Genomic DNA, 20,345 nt, shown 5'->3' on the forward strand with positions numbered 1-20,345 from the left:
TTCATTGCGTATTATTAATATTATTTAAATTACATACTTATATTTCAGTGATATATTGGGGGGGACAAATCATATTTTTCCCAGGATGGGGGGGGTCGTGTCCCCCCCGTCCCCCCCGGGATTTCCGCCCCTGTGTAGAACATTCAACTAGAAGATTTCATCAAAACTGTTAAAGGCTTAAAGTGGAATTGACAGCATTTAGAAACATGAAATATTTGTAACACCTTTTTTTAATAATCTGACAAGCGAGTACTTAGATATGGTCATTCTTACGTTATCATAAATTTATACAATGTTTTGAAATGACGTATAGTAAGGCATTTGTGAAAATTATATAGCAATAGAGTCGGAAAGCGGCCGTGCGTTTGGACAATGAATAGACACTGCATTAAATAAAACCGAATAAAAACGTCTGTCCTGTCCAGGACCGGATTCTACACAGACCGGTGCGCCATAGCCAATCAGTGCTACAGTAGGCCTATATGCAAATAAGCCAGTTGCCACAAGGCCAGTGTTGACAATTTAGGACTTTGCGAGTATTCAGAACCCTCTAGCGACAAATTTTAAAAAAAAAGCGACTAGCGATTTTTCTGGTGTTATTGGAGCCTTTTGGAGACTCTGAGGTGAAAGCACGATTCGTTCTTACTCTTCTCAACGAACAGCCTATCCCAAAGCACTCATAGGCAGCCCAGTCCTCGCACAGCAGTCCCTCCCAGCTGCAGTCAGAGCAGGAGATGCTCATCCCTCTGCGTCCAGACTGCAAATGAATCGCGCATGCTGGAAGCCCCCGCTGGCTTATCCCGCCCTGGTTTACATAAAAAAAAAATACCTGAATTTGGGCCAGATTAGTTACCATAATTTTCTCACATTGCCATTGACAGTTTATTTTATTGTCTCTTTTTGGTCCATTTAGATTTTATACAAAAAAAATGTATAAAATGTTATGGTTAAAAATGTTCATGTTTTACTGTGACTTGTTGTAGGCTAAGTGGACCATAAGGTTAAAAACCAAACCAAATTAAGAAACAAAAAATAAAAAAAATAAGTAACTCTGCCAGTGTCTTTTTTGGGTCACTTTTGCTGGTCCCAAGCCCAGATAAAGGAGGAGGGTTGGAATTGTGACATAAAAAAAACAAGAATCGACAGAAGAAAGTTCATTTGTAGTTCTAAACATATTTAGGGTGTTTTTTACTCACTTTTTGTCTCGCCCACGACGCTATTCCTCTTTCCTACAGCGTCCACAACAATTACATGCACATGGCAAATTATGCAAATTAGGCGATGACGTCATTTAGCAACTTCTAGGACAGCCAATAGCTACTTTCCTTACTGAGGAGTTGGCAACACTGCAAGGGCCTGCAATCATTCACTTTGAACTTAACTATGTGTTTACAGGCAGTAGCAACAGCACGACTTTAGATCATTTGAACACATTCGCCAAAAGCCACCTAATGCAACTGAATGGATTTCTGCAAAAATGGAAATAGAACAGGAGTCCTCTTACATTAGGGAACTAAACAATCATTTTGATCAAATAGCCATGAAACTGTATTTTCGCTCACCCTCAATTACCTATGCACATCAACAAGATCAACAACTAATGCTAGCCACAGCGAGATGAGCTAAAATCTAATGAGGGAACATTAGATAAACGTTCTCAAACTTTTTCAGCTAGTTGGTCGTCAAAATTGCCCTGATAAAAGTTGGGGAATAGTAGCCTGCTCGTCCTTCTGCAGCTTGCCTGTCAATGCAAGCATGTCCCTACCCACATTTTGACAACGGAATGGGAACTGGAACTGGCCTGCCCACCCTTTTGATCGATGCCAAATACATTTGATTGACAACTAAGAGATATGCTAACTGTGGATAACAGTCGTTCAAGTTCAGCATAGCTAGCTAACCAAATGACAGCTGCAGCATCTCTAGCTGTAGCCAACGAAAAACAATATGAGGGGGGGAAGACGGTCACTCGCCGACTACTCCAATGAAATCACATAGCCTATTTGTTTTACGTTTTTGTACATGCAACTGCGACCCAAACTGGCCATTGTTTTCTTAGGAGAAATATGGCCCTTTATAATGTCCACTTATGTACATAGGATGCTGTCACATTTTAATATATTAAAACCAGAGTTAAATAATATTATTCCAGCCGTTGTACTATGATTGCAGAGATGTGCACAATATGCTGCAACCAATATCAAAAAGTATCAACTCCAAATAACAATTTAGCTTTGGATTGTTGTAACATTTAAACGTAAAACATGTTATTCCTTTTTTTGCACTGCATGGATCACCGGTGCAGTTGACTGCAGCACTCTAAATACTGTATACTGTAGTTGAGTAGCCAACCTAGGTTACGGCTCAAATGTTGCTGTAATAGGCCTACATGTTACTCTCTCGTGTTGTGTTTTGTTGAAGGTTTAGTTTTTTGGTTAATCATTGTCAAGCTTAAAAACCGAAGCCAGACTGCAACATTTTAGAAACCTAGCTAGCACTGTGGCATGTCTGTACACTAGTAGTTAAAAGGCTATCAGTTCCACTGTAACACTGCCATAAATATTACAACCAAAATAACTTCCTAATTTGTTGGATATTATGTAGCACTTTATTCAAGAACATTTAGTTCTGTACACAGACAGGACATTCTGCACTTTAAGGCTGGTCTAGCAGAAGGCAGCAGAGCTTTATGCTCTGTAAAGACTGATGGCAACAGAATCAAAATGCATTATTAAAATGATAAGACATGCTTCTATATTGCTCTTTGTGATTTGATAAGTGTTTCATGTAAAAATGGTAGATAGTCTCGAGGACAAATGTTCCTTTCAGAATGGACAATGAAGTGGTATTCATTTCTATGGGGATATCGCGGTTCTAAAATAATGACACATGCATTCAAAAACAAGAAATCCCTTAAAAACCCAAGACATAACATGTACTGAAACATTTGGCTAAAGGAGAGGTAGTGGATAATTAAATGTACAAATGTGAACAGAGCAGAAGCAACTTTGGATTTAAACTATGGAACAGAACGCTATGGGGTTGGTTTCCCAGACACCAATTTAAGCGTAGTTCTGGACTAAAGCACCTTTTCTAGAATTTCCATTATACATTGAACGTGCTTTTAAGTCTCGGACTAGGCATAATCTGTGTCCAGAAAACTGTCCCTATAAGTCTGGATATGAGTGAACTAAAGCCTTACATGCTGACCACACCGATCGCGTTTATATCCCAGGACAAATTAGCTAGCAATAGCAAGCTAGCTAACTAAATTGACATAAATGTTTAATGCTTTTCGACCTATCCCCAAATTAATATAGTTGGTTCAGAGTTCGTTTTGATATTTCAACCTGCGTGTCCTGATTGCGTCTGGTGTGGGTGGACAAAATCAACATGCGCGCGATGGCGCACGCACGGTCTGGTCAGCATGTTAGAGTGCCTCCACTTTAATGATGTTGAGCTGGGTTTCCTGTGGGGAGACTGTGATGTCTGAGTCCAGGTAATCAGAGGCCTGGGTGGGGGCCATGCAGTCCTGGAGAGCTCCCTCTGTGCTGGTGCTGGGATAGTCTGTACTGTCTGTTCCTCTATAGGACTGTGTGTGTGACTGCGTGTATGTGGTGGCGTAAGACTGTGTGCATGAGGGCATGTGTGTTTGAGTGTGTGGCTGCTGTGTGTAGGCTGACGAGTGAGGCTGTGTGTGCGCCAGCGTGTATGTAGGGGTGTGTGTGAGCGGGAGGCTATCGGTGGTACTACTGCTGCTGCCCGTCTGGAAGCCGTTGATGCCATGGGGGCTCTGTCCGGACAGTTTGAAGGTCTCTATGGTCTCCAGACTGGAGCTGTCCATCCCATTGTAGCTGGGCTGGGCCTGGCTGCACTGAGCATACCCTCCTTGGCTGAAGGGGAATGTGTCCTGGCTGTAGGAGGCAGAGCCTGAGGCAGGTAAGACCGGGGGTGGGGGAGTTTTGGGATGCTGTCGCTGGTGGAGGCTGGTACAGGGTGCCTCCAGTCTTGAGGCCAGGGTCTGCAGGGTGCTGAGAATCTGCCTCTGGACCTGGGTCTGCTGGACCTGCTCCCTCTCCAGCCGGTACTGCTGCTCCACCAGCATGCGCACCGCCAGGCTCAGGCTGTGGATCTCAGAGCCCAGGGTCTGGACCTGCTCCTGGAGACCCCCACCACCACCCCCTCCCCTCCCTCCGGCCTCCTGATGAGCTGCCTGCTGAGGGCTGGGGTTCCTGTCTCTCCTGAGAAGGCCCTGGTTCATTCCCTGGCTCCCAGGGCTTTGGAGGCGGATGACAGGGCTACTACCCTGGGAGGTGGGTGGTGGTGGTGGGGAGTTGGGGAGCCGGATGCCCACACGGGGAGGAGCAGGGTGTGGGGAGCGGACAGCTTGGCCACCGACTCTCTGCTGGAACATCTGTCTGGGAACACTGGCTCCTTGCTGGCCATCCAAATTCCTCTGCAGAGTACAAGTCCATTGTAACATGGGTCAGTTGTAACAGGCTAAATATATCAAATTAAAACCTACTTAGAAAGCTGTTCCATGTGCCAATGATTGGTTAGTCTTTACATGACTATGAAGTTTAATTTAAAAACAAATTTATCCATCAATTATCTTTGGTTTCATTGACAGCTTTGTTTTGAGGCCATGTTTGTTGTTGTAACTCATTGTTACAACTTACCCCTTTACCTAAAATTATATAGCATTTAGACACATGAACATATTTATATCAAATGTCACTTCTTTACATCAACTTTGGCAATGCAACTATGATAAAACCTTTGAAAAAAATGTAAAAGTCACATTTTTCTTTTTGAACGCTAATACTAAATATAGTTTTTCAGCTATTCAGTTTCTGGTCAATATGACAAGCCTAACTCGTTTTCTTTGTCAATTCTGTGTATTTACATCCAAAACGGTTTTTAAATCATACCATTGTTGAATTACCCCTAATGTTTTACCATTAAAGACAGTGTTACAACTGTCCCTGCTATTGGGGTAACTTTCGGACCTTGGGTCTAAGCCAGAATTGTGAAAAGTATACATGTAACTGTAGCCTACCTTTAGTTAGCAGACAAAATGTAAGTTGTTCATGTGAAATTCTGAAATCTTTAAATCAAACAGTGTTAAATAAAGATGTTTAAAACAACTTCAAAATGTGTTACTACTGTTCCTGACCTTCCCTACTCATATACAGTAACAAAACACTAACTGTCGTACTCTTTCCAAGAAATGAACAGAAATCCAACAAAAGGATGACCAAACACTCAGCGCATTCCACATGTTGGGAGGAACTGCATTGCCTGAGGCAAACTGATCAAAACGAGTGTTTGCTCAACCTTTTGTTTGATTGAAAGATGTACCACTGTTAAACTTTTGTAATACTGTTAATTTCAATAGACAACTTAAAGATAAATAGTTGATTGTGACAACTCTCCCACTCTGTCTGCCGAATTCTTTCTCTTTGCTCTTGTTTTCCTTAATAGGATGTCAGTGGGCGGAGCCGGGAGGGTCGTCAGTGAAATGGGACACACCTGGGCTCGGGTGTGTCCCGGGATAAACACACCTCTTTCCCATTCATTGAGGAGACTCTCTCCATGCAGACACACTGTTAGATTTTGGTTGTGGCACCGGTCAACACCCATCATTATCACATTTATGCGTGCAATCACTCACATAATTGTATTTAGTTTACGTCAGTTAATAAATATTTTGTTATTCCTTATCTCCATGTTGTCTCCCTTTCTGTTACAAACTTCGAGCTGGTTCGTGACAAGTGGGGGCTCATCTGGGATCTGAAGGTTGGTTCCTAGACATTTTGGCATATAGCACTTTGCTGCATTATGAAGGACTAATACTAGTGTCGTTTGGCTTACTAGTATGTGTTGTGTTTGGGAGAAAATGTGGCTTAATGTTTGAGAACTCCGTAGGTGTTTTGTTTGCATCTTTTGTTACAGCTTTTGCGGTGTAATGTTTGGTGCCCAGTGGTGGTTGCCTTTTTGTTTGTTAAACTTGCTACTGTGGTGGATAGTTTGCTATGCGCTACATTGGCGAGAGTACATTGGTTAGTTTCCAAGCCCCTACCCAGGCTGGAGACTCTTTCCCTACTTGCTGTTGGGACATCGGTCTGAGGAGGTGAGCACAATTGGCTGTGTACCTCAGTGGGAGATTTGGGTAGGGTAGTGAAACTTGCTACCCGGCGCTATAGCCTTTATTTTTTCCCCGTTAGGCTTAGTGACGTGTTTCACTGTGGAATATGTTGGGCATGGTTATTTTGTTTGTTTTTTGTTTGGTGTCTGTGGACTGAGCAGTTGTCTCGGGGGCACATCTGTGGCTGGGGGGAATCTGCCAGCGTGCTGGTCTTTTTTTCCTTGCCGGCGGGCTACAGTGTGTAATTACCTACCTCAAATCCGCACGAAGACTAGGGTTGAGTTATTGTAGGTTTTGGGGAAGCGCCATATCATCTCTTCTGTGGTGCCCAGTGTGATTGTCATTTCTCTTGTGGTCTGGTGTGCTCAGCAGAGGGGAAGGGCGTGATTATTTTTTTGTATTTACTTGTGACTATGGCGTCTTACGTAGACACGTTCATTCGCTTTCCATCAGAGGAACTGTTAGAATAATGTACTAAAGAACAGCTGTTGAAGATTGCTGAACACTACAATGTTGCAATTAGTGAAAAATGTCAAATTCTTGTGTTGATATTGAAGGCCAATCTGGAGTGGTATTCTTGAAGTTACCACTGGGGCAGCTTCTGCCGAGGACTCGCCGTCTCCCCATTTCGTTACAATGGCTGCTCCATCTGTTAGCCATATTAGTCTTTTTGAACAGCAGAAAGAACTGCTTCTGTTACAGCTAAAGTATGACTGGGTAAGGTATGAAAAGGAATTGGAATTTAAACAGGATTTGGAGCGTGCAAAAATAAAGCTGCAACAAGAGCGGCTTGAGTTGGTTAGGGAAGGAAAGCTCTCGGGAGAGTTTGCTCTGGGAAGATGACCCAGATTTACCTAGGGGTTGTTCCTCTTTTGGTCGTACCCCGGACACATTTGATATTGTTGGAAACTTAGTTGTTGACAATTTTATGAGAAGGACCCTGAGACATTCTTTTCATTGTTTGAACGTGTTGCTGACGCAAGGAGTTGGCCTGATTCTGACTGCACTTTAATGTTGCAGTGTGTGTTGACTGGTAAAGCGCAGGAAGCATATTCAGCTCTTAGTGTGGCTGACAGTGTCAGTTCTGATAAGGTTAAAATGGCTGTTATAGATTTACAAATTGGTTCCTGAGGCTTACCGCCAACGATTTAGAACTTTAAAAAAGGGATGATAAACACTCATGTTGAGTGCGAGTTATCTTCAGTTTAATCGCTGGCGTTCCGTCCTCTGCAGTTACGACTTTCCAAGGGCTGTGATCTGATTATGATAGAGAATTTAAGGACACAATCCCTGATCGGATAGCCACGTACATTAACGAACAAAAAGGTAAAGACTGTCGCTGAAGCTGCGGTTTTGGCAGAACAGTATGTTTTGACTCACAAGTGTCTTTGCAGAGCCCTGTATTCGGAGTGAGTGGGGATGTTTGGAGAGATTTGGGCTTCGCTCACTGACTTGCTCTGGTTCACGGGCAGAGTTTCTTTTAACTAGGGTTGAGCCTGACTCCTGTGGTTAAAGCTGCCTTTGGTCAAGAGTGTCACTACTGTCAGGGTTCAGGACATTGGATAAAACGAATGTCCGGGTTCTCAGGGCTATGGGTAAATTCAGTACTTGTGCTTACGTTAAATCTAAGCCTACGGCATTAGCAGCGCCTGTCCCATATCAGTTCACTCCTGACACTGCCTCATGCCCAGGGGCATGTGAAAGTCCATACTGACCCAGACTATTTACCTTTCATTACGGAGGGTTTTGTCTATGTTAGGAAGTAACGACCTAGTGCCAGTGAAGATCCTGAGAGACACAGGTGCCTCTGAGTCGTTTGTGTTGGAGTCTGTTACCCTTCTCTGCTGAGACTGATTCGGGGAATAGTGTTTTAATTAGGGGAATAGGGTTGAACACTGTCAGTCCCATTGCATAAACTGATGTTGGATTGTGGACTGGTGAAAGGTGAGGTTGTGGGGGTGTGTCCTTCATTGCCTATTGAGGGTATTGACGCTATATTTGGGAATAACTTGGCTGGTGAGTGTCTGGCCTGCTGTGTTTCCATCTAGTGGTTTCCGCTAAGCCGTCATTTGTAGAGATTCCTGATGAGTGCGCAGAGTTTCCCAGAGGTGTTTTCTACGTGTGCAGTGCGCGTTCTATGAGTCGTGGCGACCTGGTCACTGCGCCGGCTAACGAGAATGGCACAAAGAATTCTGTCACTACTTTCCCTGTACCCTGCTCCGATCTAATCAAGGCGCAACGGGCTGACCCCACATTAGAGTTGCGTGACCAAATTGTGCCTGTGGAACAGTTGGGAGATGTCGCCCATGGCTATTTTCTCCAAGAGGACGTTCTGATGAGAAAGTGGGTGTCTCATGGTAATTGTTTTGTGGGGAAGGCTATTAGTCAGGTTGTACCAGTTAAGCTTTGTGGGTTGGTGTTGACGACTTCCCACAACAACGTTGCTGGACATATGGGTGTGAGGGAACACCTACAATCGCATATAAAGACAGTTCTTTTGGCCTAGGTTAGAGGGATGTTTCTGAGTTCGAAACTGGCCACACCTGTCAATTAACTGGTAAACCTAATCAAACTATTAAGCCAGTACCACTGTTTCTTATTCCTGTACTCAGCCAACCTTTTGAGTCTGACTGTGTTGGTCCTCTGCCTCGTTCTAAAAAAAGGTAGTAGTTACCTGTTCACTGATGTCGGACAGATGGTCGTGATAGGCAGCAGGAAACCTAAGTCTGTACTAAAAGCTTTCACTGTTTGAAATCCCTAAGGTCATTCAGAGTGATCAAGGATCTAATTTCACCTCAACTGTTTGGTCAGGTTCTCCAACAGATCCATATTGAACACAATTTGTCTAGCCCCTATCACGCGCAGAGTCAAGGAGCGTTTCCATCAAAGACTTAAGTGTTTGAGAGCTTATTGTACTGAGATGGATTGGGAGGGGTTGCCTTGGTTACTGTTAGCTGCTAGGGAGGTTTCACAGGAGAGCACGGGTTTCAGTCCAAATGACCTTGTTTGGACATGGGGTGCGTGGACTTCTATCAGTTCTCCAGGATGACTGGAAGTCTCCTGAGCCCCCTCAGTCCCTGTTATTTTATGTGTGATTTCGCATGTACACCGCTGGTGAGATGGCTAAAGAGAAGCTATCATTTTCACAGGAGAGGAAGGGCATATTTGATCGGCGAACTGAGCCTCTTCACTTTAGTCCAGGTGACCAGGTTCTTGCTCTGCTGTCAATTGTTGGTTCTCCTTTTCAAGCCAAGTTTCAAGGTCCATATACGGTTGTGCGCCAGTGCACTGAGCAAAACGATCTAGTTGCCACTCCAGAACGGAGGAAAGCACACCAACTGTGCCATGTAAATCTGTTAACCCTATTATGCATGTTCCTCTGAGGCTGAACAGTGGGAGTCTACAGAGGACGGTAAACTTGTTCTGTTGGCCGATACCGTTATTTCGCTGGGTTCTTGTCATGCTAGGTCTGTGCATGAGGAGGAAGATGTTCCTGGTCCCGACGATTGCATACTGCAGGGTAGATTGAAAAATTCAGAGACACTGGATGTTTTAGACAGGCTTCTCACTCATTTACCTGTTGATGGGCGGGAAGAGATTGTCGGTCTGATTCAGAGATTTCCAGGTTTGTTTTCTGATACATCTACACGTACAAACTTAATAGAACACAATATTGACGTTGGGGATGCTGACCCCATTCGTCAGCGGTTCTATAGTTTCTTCAGAGAAACGGCGCTGTCTGGATGCTGAGGTCAGGTACATGCTGGAGAGTGATATAGCAGAGCCTTTCTCAAGTTGGGCTTCTCCATGTATCTTGTTCAGTAAACTGGATGGGACAAACAGATTTTGTACCGACTACCATAAGGTAAAGTCACTAAACCAGATTAATTTCCTCTTCCTCGGATGGAGGACTGCGTTGATTAGGTCGGAGCAGCTAAGTTTGTGCAAATTTGACCTGTTAAAACCTGCCACTGAGGAGTAGGGCATGTGAAATCTCTGCCTTTATTACACCCTCTGGTCTGTACTCGTATTGGGTTATGTGTTTCGGCCTGCGTAATGCACCTGCCACTTTTCAGCGACCTTATGAACAGGGTTATCTCCGGTCTGGCAGGGTGCCCTGGACAATGTAGTGATATGCAGGTACTTGGGAGGAACATCTGTCCTGTATTCAAGCCTTGTTCCACCACCTAGCTGCGGGTCGCCTCACGAATCAATCTGGCTAAATGTGAATTTGCTCAGGTGACCTTTACATACCTTGGCAAGGTGGTTGGGCAGGGTGAAGTGCGTCCTGTTTGGGCTAAGGTGGTAGCTACTGATGCTTTTCCACCACCAACTACTAAAAAGGAACTGATGCGTTTCTTGGGAATGATTGGTTATTACCGTAGTTTTTGTAGGAACTTCTCTACTGTGGTCACTCCCTTGACAGATTTTCTGAAAGCTAAAGCTGTTTACGTCTGAGCTTCTCATTGTCAACAGGCTTTTGAAGATGCAAAGAGGTTGCTTACCTCAACTCCGGTGCTGGCTGCTCCTCACGTGGATTTGTCATTTACCTTGCAGGTGGATGCTAGTCATGTGGGGGCAGGTGCAGTTTTACTGCAAGCAGATGTGTCTGGTGTTGAGAGGCCTGTTAGTTTCTTTTTTCTTTTCCAAAATTTTTAACCATTTATCAGTTGAACTACTGTCATGGAAAGAGAAGCGCTAGCACTCATATGGGCACTACAACACTTTGAGGTGTATGTCGGGTCGGGAGTAGTACCTATTGTGGTCCATGTGTCCTAACCAGAGGATAATGAGATGGTGTTTATTTTTACAAGCATTCCATCTCGATGTGCGCCACATCGGAGGGACAGATAATGTCGTTGCTCTCTTTGCTCTTGTTTTCCTTAATAGGATGTCGGTGGAAGGGTAGTCAGCAAAATGGGACAGACCTGGGCTCGGTTGTGTCCCGGGATAAATACACCTCTTCCCTATTCATTGAGACTCTCTTCATGCAGACACACTGTTAGATTTTGGTTGTGGCCATTTTTATTTGCTTTGGCACCTTCAATACCCCTCATCACATTTATGCACGCACCACTCACTTGTATTTAGTTCAGTTAATAAATATATTTTGTATTCCTTATCTCCTCGTTGTCTCCATTTTTGTTACGAACTTCGAGCCGGTTGGTGACATTGATGAATCGACACTATTTAAAAGAATTGTGTATATTATGGTGAGTTGCCTTCGCCTTGTACTCACCGCTTGAGTAAGCCTCTGAGCGACTGGGTCATAGGACTGTGGTTGATCTGCTGCCACAGGTCTCTGGACATCAGAACCAGGAGCACTAGACTGTTCTCTTAACAGAGCTGCTACCTGCTGGTAGGACTGATAAGAAGAATCTCTTATCTGGGGGGGGGGGGGAAGAGAGAAGATCCAATCAAAGCCTCGAAGTGACATGATCACCACAGTAATAACACCTCTCATATGATAATTTGTTTCATACCAGGGTTGTTCAGAAAGTGGAAATATTTTGAAACAGTGTACTGTGTGGGGGTACTACCTGAACATGTTCAACAAGAAATTCATTTTTTTTTACTGAAACTAAATTAGAGCCTGGGTACCAGTCTGTTTCTGCTACAATTCTACTCCTTGACATGCAAAATAACAGAGTACAAGGACTGGAATGTTAGCAAAACAGGTTCTGGATTTTTATGTAAATTACACTGTTCTGAAAGATTTACACAAGCATCATACTACAGCCTTTTATTTATTGTCTTCCCTTACGAGATCTTCCCCAGGCTTTCAAACAGAACGTGAGAAGCCTGAGCGGTATACTACAAAGCAGGATTAATGACTCAGCCAGCAACTTGCCTAAATATTTTGAAATAACGTTACATTTTTTAGAAAGATAAGCTTGAAATGGGCAAACTGACAACCAAAAACACATTACATTTTGATTTCTTAATGAACCAGAAAATCAGTACTGGTTTATCAAAGTCAGCTGGCTAACTCATTGATCCTGCTTTGTAGTATAAGGGCTTCCCAGGGATCCCCAGGCTAATTGTGCAGTGCACATAAATGCCGAGGCTCATTGATGAACTCAATGTGCTGTACTCAGTACAGGAACATAGGCCTAATTATATCCATTTGTACACTGCAAAATGACCAGAAGTAATCCCAAACCGATATTGTATTGGACAATACTAGAATAATGACATACCTCCATTACATTGAGACACTATCACATCTCTATTTATTGGTCAGAATATTTGGGAGCAAATTTTCTTAACATATTCTTCTGACATTTTTATTTTTTTAATATAAAAAAAAAAAACTGTAGGCCAAATACAATTGCTTGCAGGCTCAATTTGGCCCACCGGCCACCAGTTACCAACCCTTTCTGTATATATCTACTCAAACTTGATGTCTCTGCACCCTTTTTGGTCTTAGTGAATCACACGACTATGAGATGTGCCTACCTTTGCTCTATGAGACAAAGCCTTATCCAGAAGCCTTTTGCGTGCTGCCAGTATGGGGTTAGTAGCTGGCGAGGGTGTGGCTCTCTTACGCATGTAGGCACCCGTCACAGTCGCTGCTCCTGCAGGTGGAAGACCCCTCTGCTGAGAGTTCTGAGCCAATGATGTGACACTGACAATCTGGATGTCCTTATCCTCCTCCTTGTTCCCTTCCTCCTGTTTCTCTGTCCTGTTGCTCTGTCCTCTGCTGGCGCCTTCACCTCCTGTCCCAGGCGGCCCCTGACCCCTGACCTCAGGAGGAGTGGAACCAGGACACTGCTTGGCGAACTCTGACGCCGCAACATAGCCTGCATGGCATGACGCCTCCCGCAGTAGATTACGTATTTGCTGGTCGTTCCAGCCCTCCCGGCTTCCACCATCTCCCCTCCCTGCCCCAACCCCAGGTGTGGTCTGTGGCTCTGGGGCTGCAGCACTTTCACCACCCCTCTGGACCTTCTTCCTCTGGAACTCCTTGAGGTACAGGTAGATGGCCTGGGCAGACACCCGGATATTCTCCAGCTCCAGCACCGCCTTGATCTTGCGGAAGCTCAGGCCCGCCTGCCGCAGCTCCACCACCTTGCGCTTGGCAGCATCGTCCAGACGGCCCATGGTTGGTCACTCACTCCAGGCTGCTCCACTCCACAAGAGCCCTTCTCCAATCGGGACTTAGGCTACTTCTATCTGTTGAGAGACAAGAGAATTCACTACTAACTGTAGTAAATAGAGCATTTGGAATTAGACTTTCAAACACATAAATACATTAGGCTAGTGTAGTTAAACTGATCAGAAATCACACAGATGGCACCAATTCTATCACATAATCTTCTTCACCTGAAACCTCACATTGATAGCTAGCCTGACATTAAAAGCAATTTAACTTGTGAAGGACAGGACTCCAGGCAAAATTTACTGATTATTTTTGGCAATAGACATAAATTATTAGCTAGATTTAATAAGCTAAATAAACAGAATACATAAGCCAATAGAACACGGCTGGCAGTGTATCCTAGCCTCTGCCACAGACTTCCACCTGAACTAAGCTTGGAAGCCGTAGCGTAGTCTACTTTTATTACTCCACCGGTCCCAGCAGTCTAGCATCAACGTTGGGACACTGTGTACTGTCCACTGTCTAGCTAGTAAATATTTTAGCTAGATAGCATCAAACCTGTCCCACAATGTGAACACACAGCCTAACGGTCCTAACCTAACGTTGAAGAAAGGAAAGGATTTTATCTACATAGCTAACTAACGTGAGCTAGTTCTAGCTAAGAATATTTGATCGCGGTGTTAACTCACTTCAATACGATACTGCACGTTTTCAGCTCATTTGAAAATGACCCATATCGTTTCCTTTAGTCTGCAAGCTAAATCGTTAGGGGAAAACAAACATTTGTAACAAGTAACTATTAGCTAACCTTACTGGTAGAACCAGTGGTCGAGGGTTGATAGCTAGCTAAAGATTTTCATATGAATGTTGACAAGAGGAAAAGTGGAAAACGTCGTTTAGGCGACAACGTCATCATTACGCGTCAGATTTAGCACAGAGGAACGAGTGGTTGAGCTTGCTTCCGACTCGAACGAAATGTACGTATTCTGGGTTTATATAGGTATTTCTATTCCATATTATGATCTTCTCAATGTTGACCATTTTGGCCTTACATTAGATGCATTTTAATGCTTGAGCTACATAAACAGAGCAGGGCACAACGTTGCTAATTAGCTATCGTTTCTGGCCTTGCTTGTTCTATGAATGGAGGAAGGCAATGGCGGTCGCATAAACGCAACATATAAACAGTTAGATAGCGTTTGAAGATGAAGAACGTAATAATAATGCTGTTCGGTAGCGATCTTACTAGTACTGTGTCTACACTTTCTCGCACACTGCACGAGCTAGTTTATGTCCATATTAGCTAGTTCTCTTAGTTAGCCCTAAATTCTGATTATTTAGCTAACGCTAACGTTAGCTAAATCACAATTGTATTTAACCAACATTGGAGAGCAAGCTAGATAGTTTATTGAATAAGACTGTTATACTGCAACTGGCCCTGGCTAATTTTATAATGCACGTTAGCAGCATTTATCATGTATTCATTATCTTTTTAATTGCATCTAACTAAATTGACATTTTTTTCACTTACTTAGGGCACCGTCACCCACAAAGCGTAAGGAGGAGGAAAAGTCAAAGGACAGGGGAAAAGAGAAGACTGCCACTAAAGAAGGGGGGGACAAGGAGAGAGGCAGGGAGAAGGGCCACAAACGACGCAGTGCATCCACTGGGAGCAGCAGCAGGTGAGATGCCTCCCCTTGCTCTTTGCCTCTGTACAGTCTTTAACTACCTCAAGCAGTGCTTTAGGATACACTAGCTAGGGCTTTTCACACTGCTAAGCCAAGCTGGAATGCCCTATGTTCCAAAGTGGGCCAAGAGGTTAATTGGACACGAATTTCAGATAATACCTCCCTGTTCTGCTCAGTTTCTTTCGATTGTGTGCCTAATGAACACAACCCTTGTTGCTGGCCTGTTTGTGTATGTATATCTTACTACCCAGCTCCAGCAGCAGCTCTGGCTCCAGCTCTGGTTCCTCCAGCGGCTCTAGTTCCTCTGGCACCAGCCGCTCTGGGTCTTCCAGGTCCAGCTCCTCCAGCTCATCTAGTTCCTCTGGGTCGCCCGACCCCGGCCGCCGCCGCCACGACAACCGTCGCCGCTCCCGCTCCGCGTGAGTACTAGCTGATACATTGTGATTGTGGTCCTAAACAGTGTCTGCTCATCGGGACATTCCCTGGGTTCACATAGTATTTGAAATCGTCCAAATATTTTATCTTAGTCTAGGACAATGGAACCAGTGGCACACACTGAAAGTAGTTGAAATATGTCAAATACTATTTGAACCCTAGGTCTGGTTGAAAATGCCGTTTTATCATGATCAAAATGGTTCAGTTGTGGGAAAAACTACAAGTTTGTCCCGCTTCAAACAGTGTCTTTTCACTTAGTAAACTCTCATGGTTTTGTAATGACTGTCCATTGTGCTGCAGGTCAAAAACACAGAAGAAGGGGGATGACAAGGAGCGAAGGAGAAGGAGCCCGAGCCCCAAGCCCACCAAAGTTCACTTAGGAAGACTGACCAGAAATGTGACCAAGGTGAGGGACTACACGACACGGCTCACCCTAGCTGTGTTTCTGGGCTTACTACAGTTGGTGTGCAAGTGTAAATAAACCCAAATTCAACAACGGGAATTTTGTATGTAAAATGTATAGATATTTTTGAAGTCACACTTTACTTGAAGGTGGTATAAAACACAAGGAATTCATAACACCTTTCTGAGTGTTGCAGTCAATCATTAATAACAACCTTCATAACACCTTTATCATTCATAAGGAGTCTTCAAAATAAAATATCAAATAGATAGATCTTTATAGATAGATCTCTCTCTCCGGGAGAAGGCAGTTCTGAAGTTAACAGAGTACCTGGCCTAGAGCGAATTCTGAAGCAACAATCGTATGTTAGGCTTACAGCATGTTCTTTTACAAAATTAGCCAGGAACATTAGGGGGCTAGGTACTGTGGCTGTAAAAATACATATTATTGTTGTACAGTGGATAAATAAAGATATATGCACACACACACTACCGGTCAAAAAGTTTAGAACACCTACTCATGCATGTGGATTTCTTTATTTGTACTGTTTTCTACATTGTAGAATAATAGTGAAGACATCAAAACTATGAAATTACACATGGAATCGTGTAGTAACCAAAAAAGTGTTAAACAAATCAAAATATAGTTTATATTTGAGATTCTTCAAATAGCCACCCTTTACCTTGATGACAGCTTTGCATGCTCTTGGCATTCTCACAACCAGTTTCACTTGAAATGCTTTTCCAACAGTCTTGAAGGAGTTCCCACATATGCTGAGCACTTGTTGGCTGCTTTTCCTTCACTCTGCGGTCGGACTCATCCCAAACCATCTCAATTTTTTTGAGGTTGTGTGATTGTGGAGGCCAGGTCATCTGATGCAGCACTCCATCACTCTCCTTCTTGGTAAAATAGCCCTTACACAGCCTGGATGTGTGTTGGGTCATTGTCCTGTTGAAAAACGAATGATAGTCCCACTAAATCCAAACCAGATAGGATGGCATATCGCTGCAGAATGCTGTGGTAGCCATGCTGGTTAAGTGTGCCTTGAATTCTAAATAAATCACTGACAGTGTCACCAGCAAAGCTCCATCACACCACCATCCTCCATGCTTCACGGGGGGAAATACACATGCAGAGATCATCCGTTCACCCACACCGCGTCTCACAAGGAGACAGCGGTTGGAACCAAAATTCTGAAATTTGGACTCGACCAAAGGACAAATTTCCATCGGTTTAATGTCCATTGCTCGTGTTTCTTGGCCCAAGCAAGTATCTTATTCTTATTGGTGTCCTTTAGTAGTGGTTTCTTTGCAGCAATTCGACCATGAAGGCCTGATTCACACGGTCTCCTCTGAACAGTTGATGTTGAGATGTCTGTTACTTGAACTCTGTGAAGCATTTATTTGGGCTGCAACCTGAAGTGCAGTTAACTCTAATGAACTTATCCTCTGCAATAGAGGTAACTCTGGGATTTCCTTTCCTGTGGCGATTCTCATGAGAGCCAGTTTCATCATAGAGCTTGATGGTTTTTACGACTGCACTTGAAGAAACTTTCAAAGTTCTTGAAATGTTCCGTATTGACTGACCTTCATGTCTTAAAGTAATGATGGACTATTGTTTCTCTTTACTTATTTGAGCTGTTCTTGCCATAATATGGACTTGGTCTTTTACCAAATAGGGCTGTCTTCTGTATATCCCCCTACCTTGTCACAACACAACTGATTGGCTCAAACACATCAAGAAGGAAAGAAATTCCACAAATTAACAAGGCACACCTGTTAATTGAAGTGCATTCCAAGTGACTACTTCATGAAGCTGTTTGAGTGAATGCCAAGGGTGTGCAAAGCTGTCATCAAGGCAAGGGTGGCTATTTGAAGAATCTCAAATATATATATTTTTTCTTTTATTTTTTACTTACTACATAATTCCATATGTTATTTCATAGTTTTGATGTCTTCACTATTATTCTTCAATGTAGAAGATGGTAAAAATAAAGAAGCCATGAATGAGTAGGTGTTCTAAAACTGTATATACTGATATTTGGGGATATTGAAAATATATTTCACAGCGGTTTAGATGGTACAATGATTCTCTACACTATAGCCTACATTTCTTGTTTTGTCACACAAACTGAAATTAGTTGAACATTTTAGTATTTTAGCAGCTATGTATAACGGAGTGATTTCTACATATTGCGCCTTAAAGTAAATATGTACTTATTCTCTTTGAATGAATTGTATGTCGAGACCATGCCATCGGAGATAAATGTTGAAGTCATTTTTATCTTCTGTTGAACAGGACCACATCCAGGAGATCTTTGCCACCTACGGCAAGATCAAGATGATTGACATGCCAGTGGAGAGGCTCCACCCAAACCTGTCCCGGGGCTACGCCTATGTGGAGTTCGAGACTCCAGAGGAGGCCCAGAAGGCCCTGAAACACATGGATGGTGGTACGAGGGCGTCTGGGGCATGTTCATTAGGCCACAGTGTAGTAGAATGTTTTTTGCAAATGAAAATGAGCAATTCTTATTAGACAAGTTTAGATAGTTCCTCTTGGTTTCCGGTCGTTTTGTGCCTACTGTACACAACCTTGTAGACTGTAACAATAACAGACCTGGTACATACTTTTTTGAGCTACAAGTAATACATTTCCATTGTAGCCAATTAAACCTGGCTGTTACACTGGTTGCACGAACAGCACGTGACTGGAGATTAGCTGTGAGAGGCTTTTTAATTTTCTCCCAGTCAATGTGTGACTCACGAAGGATAAATGCTTAGTGGTTTGTGCTTCGTCCGTGATACCAGCTTCCAGTGGAGCAGCTAAAAACATACAATGATGGCGTTCTTTCATGCGAGCGCTATGTCCCCAATGTATCATCTCTGGAAGACAGTGCAGAGCCTTTGTTGGACTATTGGCTAATCCCTTGTACTGCTTTGTGTCAGTCTGAAATCTCAATGTTTTGGAGTTTAGATACATTTTAACAGAGATGTTTCTAGTATGACGTTGAGGTTTGTGCGTATTTCTGTCTTTCCTCTGTTCCCAGGTCAGATTGATGGTCAGGAGATCACCACCTCTGCCGTGCTGGCTCCAAGGATACGCCCTCCCCCTCGCAGACAGTCACCCCCACGCAGAATGCCCCCACCTCCCCCCATGTGGCGCCGCACCCCACCTCGCATGAGGAGAAGGTTAGTGTTGGCCCTGGTCTGATGGCCCAAGCCCTGGTGGGTCTGGTGGTCTGATGGCCCAAGCCCTAGTGGATCTGGTGGTCTGATGGCCCTGGTCTGATGGCCCAAGCCCTGGTGGATCTGGTGGTCTGATGGCCCTGGTCTGATGGCCCAAGCCCTAGTGGGTCTGGTGGTCTGATGGCCCAAGCCCTAGTGGGTCTGGTGGTCTGATAGCCCTGCTCTGATAGCTCTAGCCCATGTTATGGTGACCTGGACGTCCTGGATTGATAATACAATACTGGTAACAAATACTTGGTTCAATCACCAATTTCAACAGTAATTTGAATCCTCCAATTTGACCTACTGTCCTGAGAACATTACTGTATTGTTTAATTCTCTACTCCTAGCGCCTCTCTAGCTCCTTGTGGTGTAATATGTTGACCTTTTGATAGTTTCTTTAAATGTCGCAATATAAAGGTACTTTACTGACACACAAGTGATGCTTTGTTTACCTGCAGGTCTCGGTCACCAAGGAGACGGTCCCCCGTGCGCCGACGCTCCAGGTCCCCGGGGCGCAGACGTCATCGTTCCCGCTCCAGTTCCAACTCCTCACGGTAGAGGAACAACGCTACCCCCCTCGCCCGCCCGCCCCCCCAACAACCCATGGTGAATGTATTTTCCATGATTACTTGCATCCTGTCCCCTCTTCTCTTCCTGAAAATGCATTGGAGGACAAAATCGGAATGTTCCTTCTCCTCCATTGTGCTTTGAGGTGGCGAGAAGAGAGGATGAAAGGAGTCAAGGAAATACAATTGAGCTTGTACCTCAAAAGAATTTGTCTGAAGTGAACAGTCTAGTTTTTTTGTTTGTCTCATTACGTTTTTCTAATTTTCATTTTAAGGTTCCCACACAGTCGTTCAGATTACTTGTTGATCGTCATGTCCTTTGTTATCCATTCAAAGCTCAGGCTTTGTTTGAGTACTAATGATTTGCTCAAGATGTGTGTACTGATTTTTGTACATGCTTTGAAAATAAAAGGAAGAAACTTCAACCTCAAACTGTTTGTCAATTTCTGTGGCTTCTTTAAGTCTATATGCCAGTCTAAAGTTTATTAGTAACGTTTGGGATTCATTTTGATGGAGGGAAACTGAGTGGATTATTGATTGAAGCGCGCTAGCTAAACTGAGTTTTTATGGATATAAAGAAGAACATTATCGAACAAAAGGACCATTTGTGATGTAACTAGGACCTATTGGAGTGCCAACAGAAGAAGATCAAAGGTAAGGCATTTTTATATTACTATTTCTGTCTTGTGTCGCACCTCCCTGGTTGAATTATGTTTGTCGTGCATTTGTATGATGGTGTGCAGTCTGATTAGTGTAGTTCACTTTGACTTATACAA

At 43.7% G+C, this 20,345-nt stretch overlaps 2 protein-coding genes across 3 annotated transcripts; one reads left to right on the forward strand and one right to left on the reverse strand.

The window, feature by feature from the left end:
• Window positions 1-2,585: 2,585 nt before the first annotated feature.
• LOC106601854 (uncharacterized) lies at window positions 2,586-14,132 on the reverse strand. Of its 2 annotated transcripts, none has more exons than XM_014194268.3 (4): window positions 14,059-14,132; window positions 12,608-13,324; window positions 11,388-11,534; window positions 2,586-4,456 (listed from the first exon to the last, which is right to left on the reverse strand). In XM_014194268.3, the coding sequence occupies exons 2-4, from the start codon at window positions 13,250-13,252 to the stop codon at window positions 3,431-3,433; spliced, it is 1,818 nt and encodes a 605-aa protein (XP_014049743.2). In that variant the 5' UTR covers window positions 13,253-13,324; window positions 14,059-14,132; the 3' UTR covers window positions 2,586-3,430. The 2 variants fall into 2 exon arrangements, with proteins under 2 accessions (XP_014049743.2, XP_014049740.2); XM_014194265.3 differs by having other exon boundaries at window positions 13,940-14,116.
• LOC106601855 (RNA-binding protein with serine-rich domain 1) lies at window positions 14,082-20,001 on the forward strand. The gene is made up of 7 exons (XM_014194271.3): window positions 14,082-14,227; window positions 14,786-14,932; window positions 15,190-15,357; window positions 15,674-15,779; window positions 18,075-18,228; window positions 18,823-18,964; window positions 19,462-20,001. Coding segments are annotated over exons 1-7 (819 nt in total). The 5' UTR covers window positions 14,082-14,225; the 3' UTR covers window positions 19,562-20,001.
• Window positions 20,002-20,345: the final 344 nt, after the last annotated feature.

Source organism: Salmo salar, chromosome 03 (assembly GCF_965601325.2).
Source record: "Salmo salar chromosome 03, fSalSal1, whole genome shotgun sequence".
Taxonomy (NCBI): Eukaryota; Metazoa; Chordata; class Actinopteri; order Salmoniformes; family Salmonidae; genus Salmo; species Salmo salar.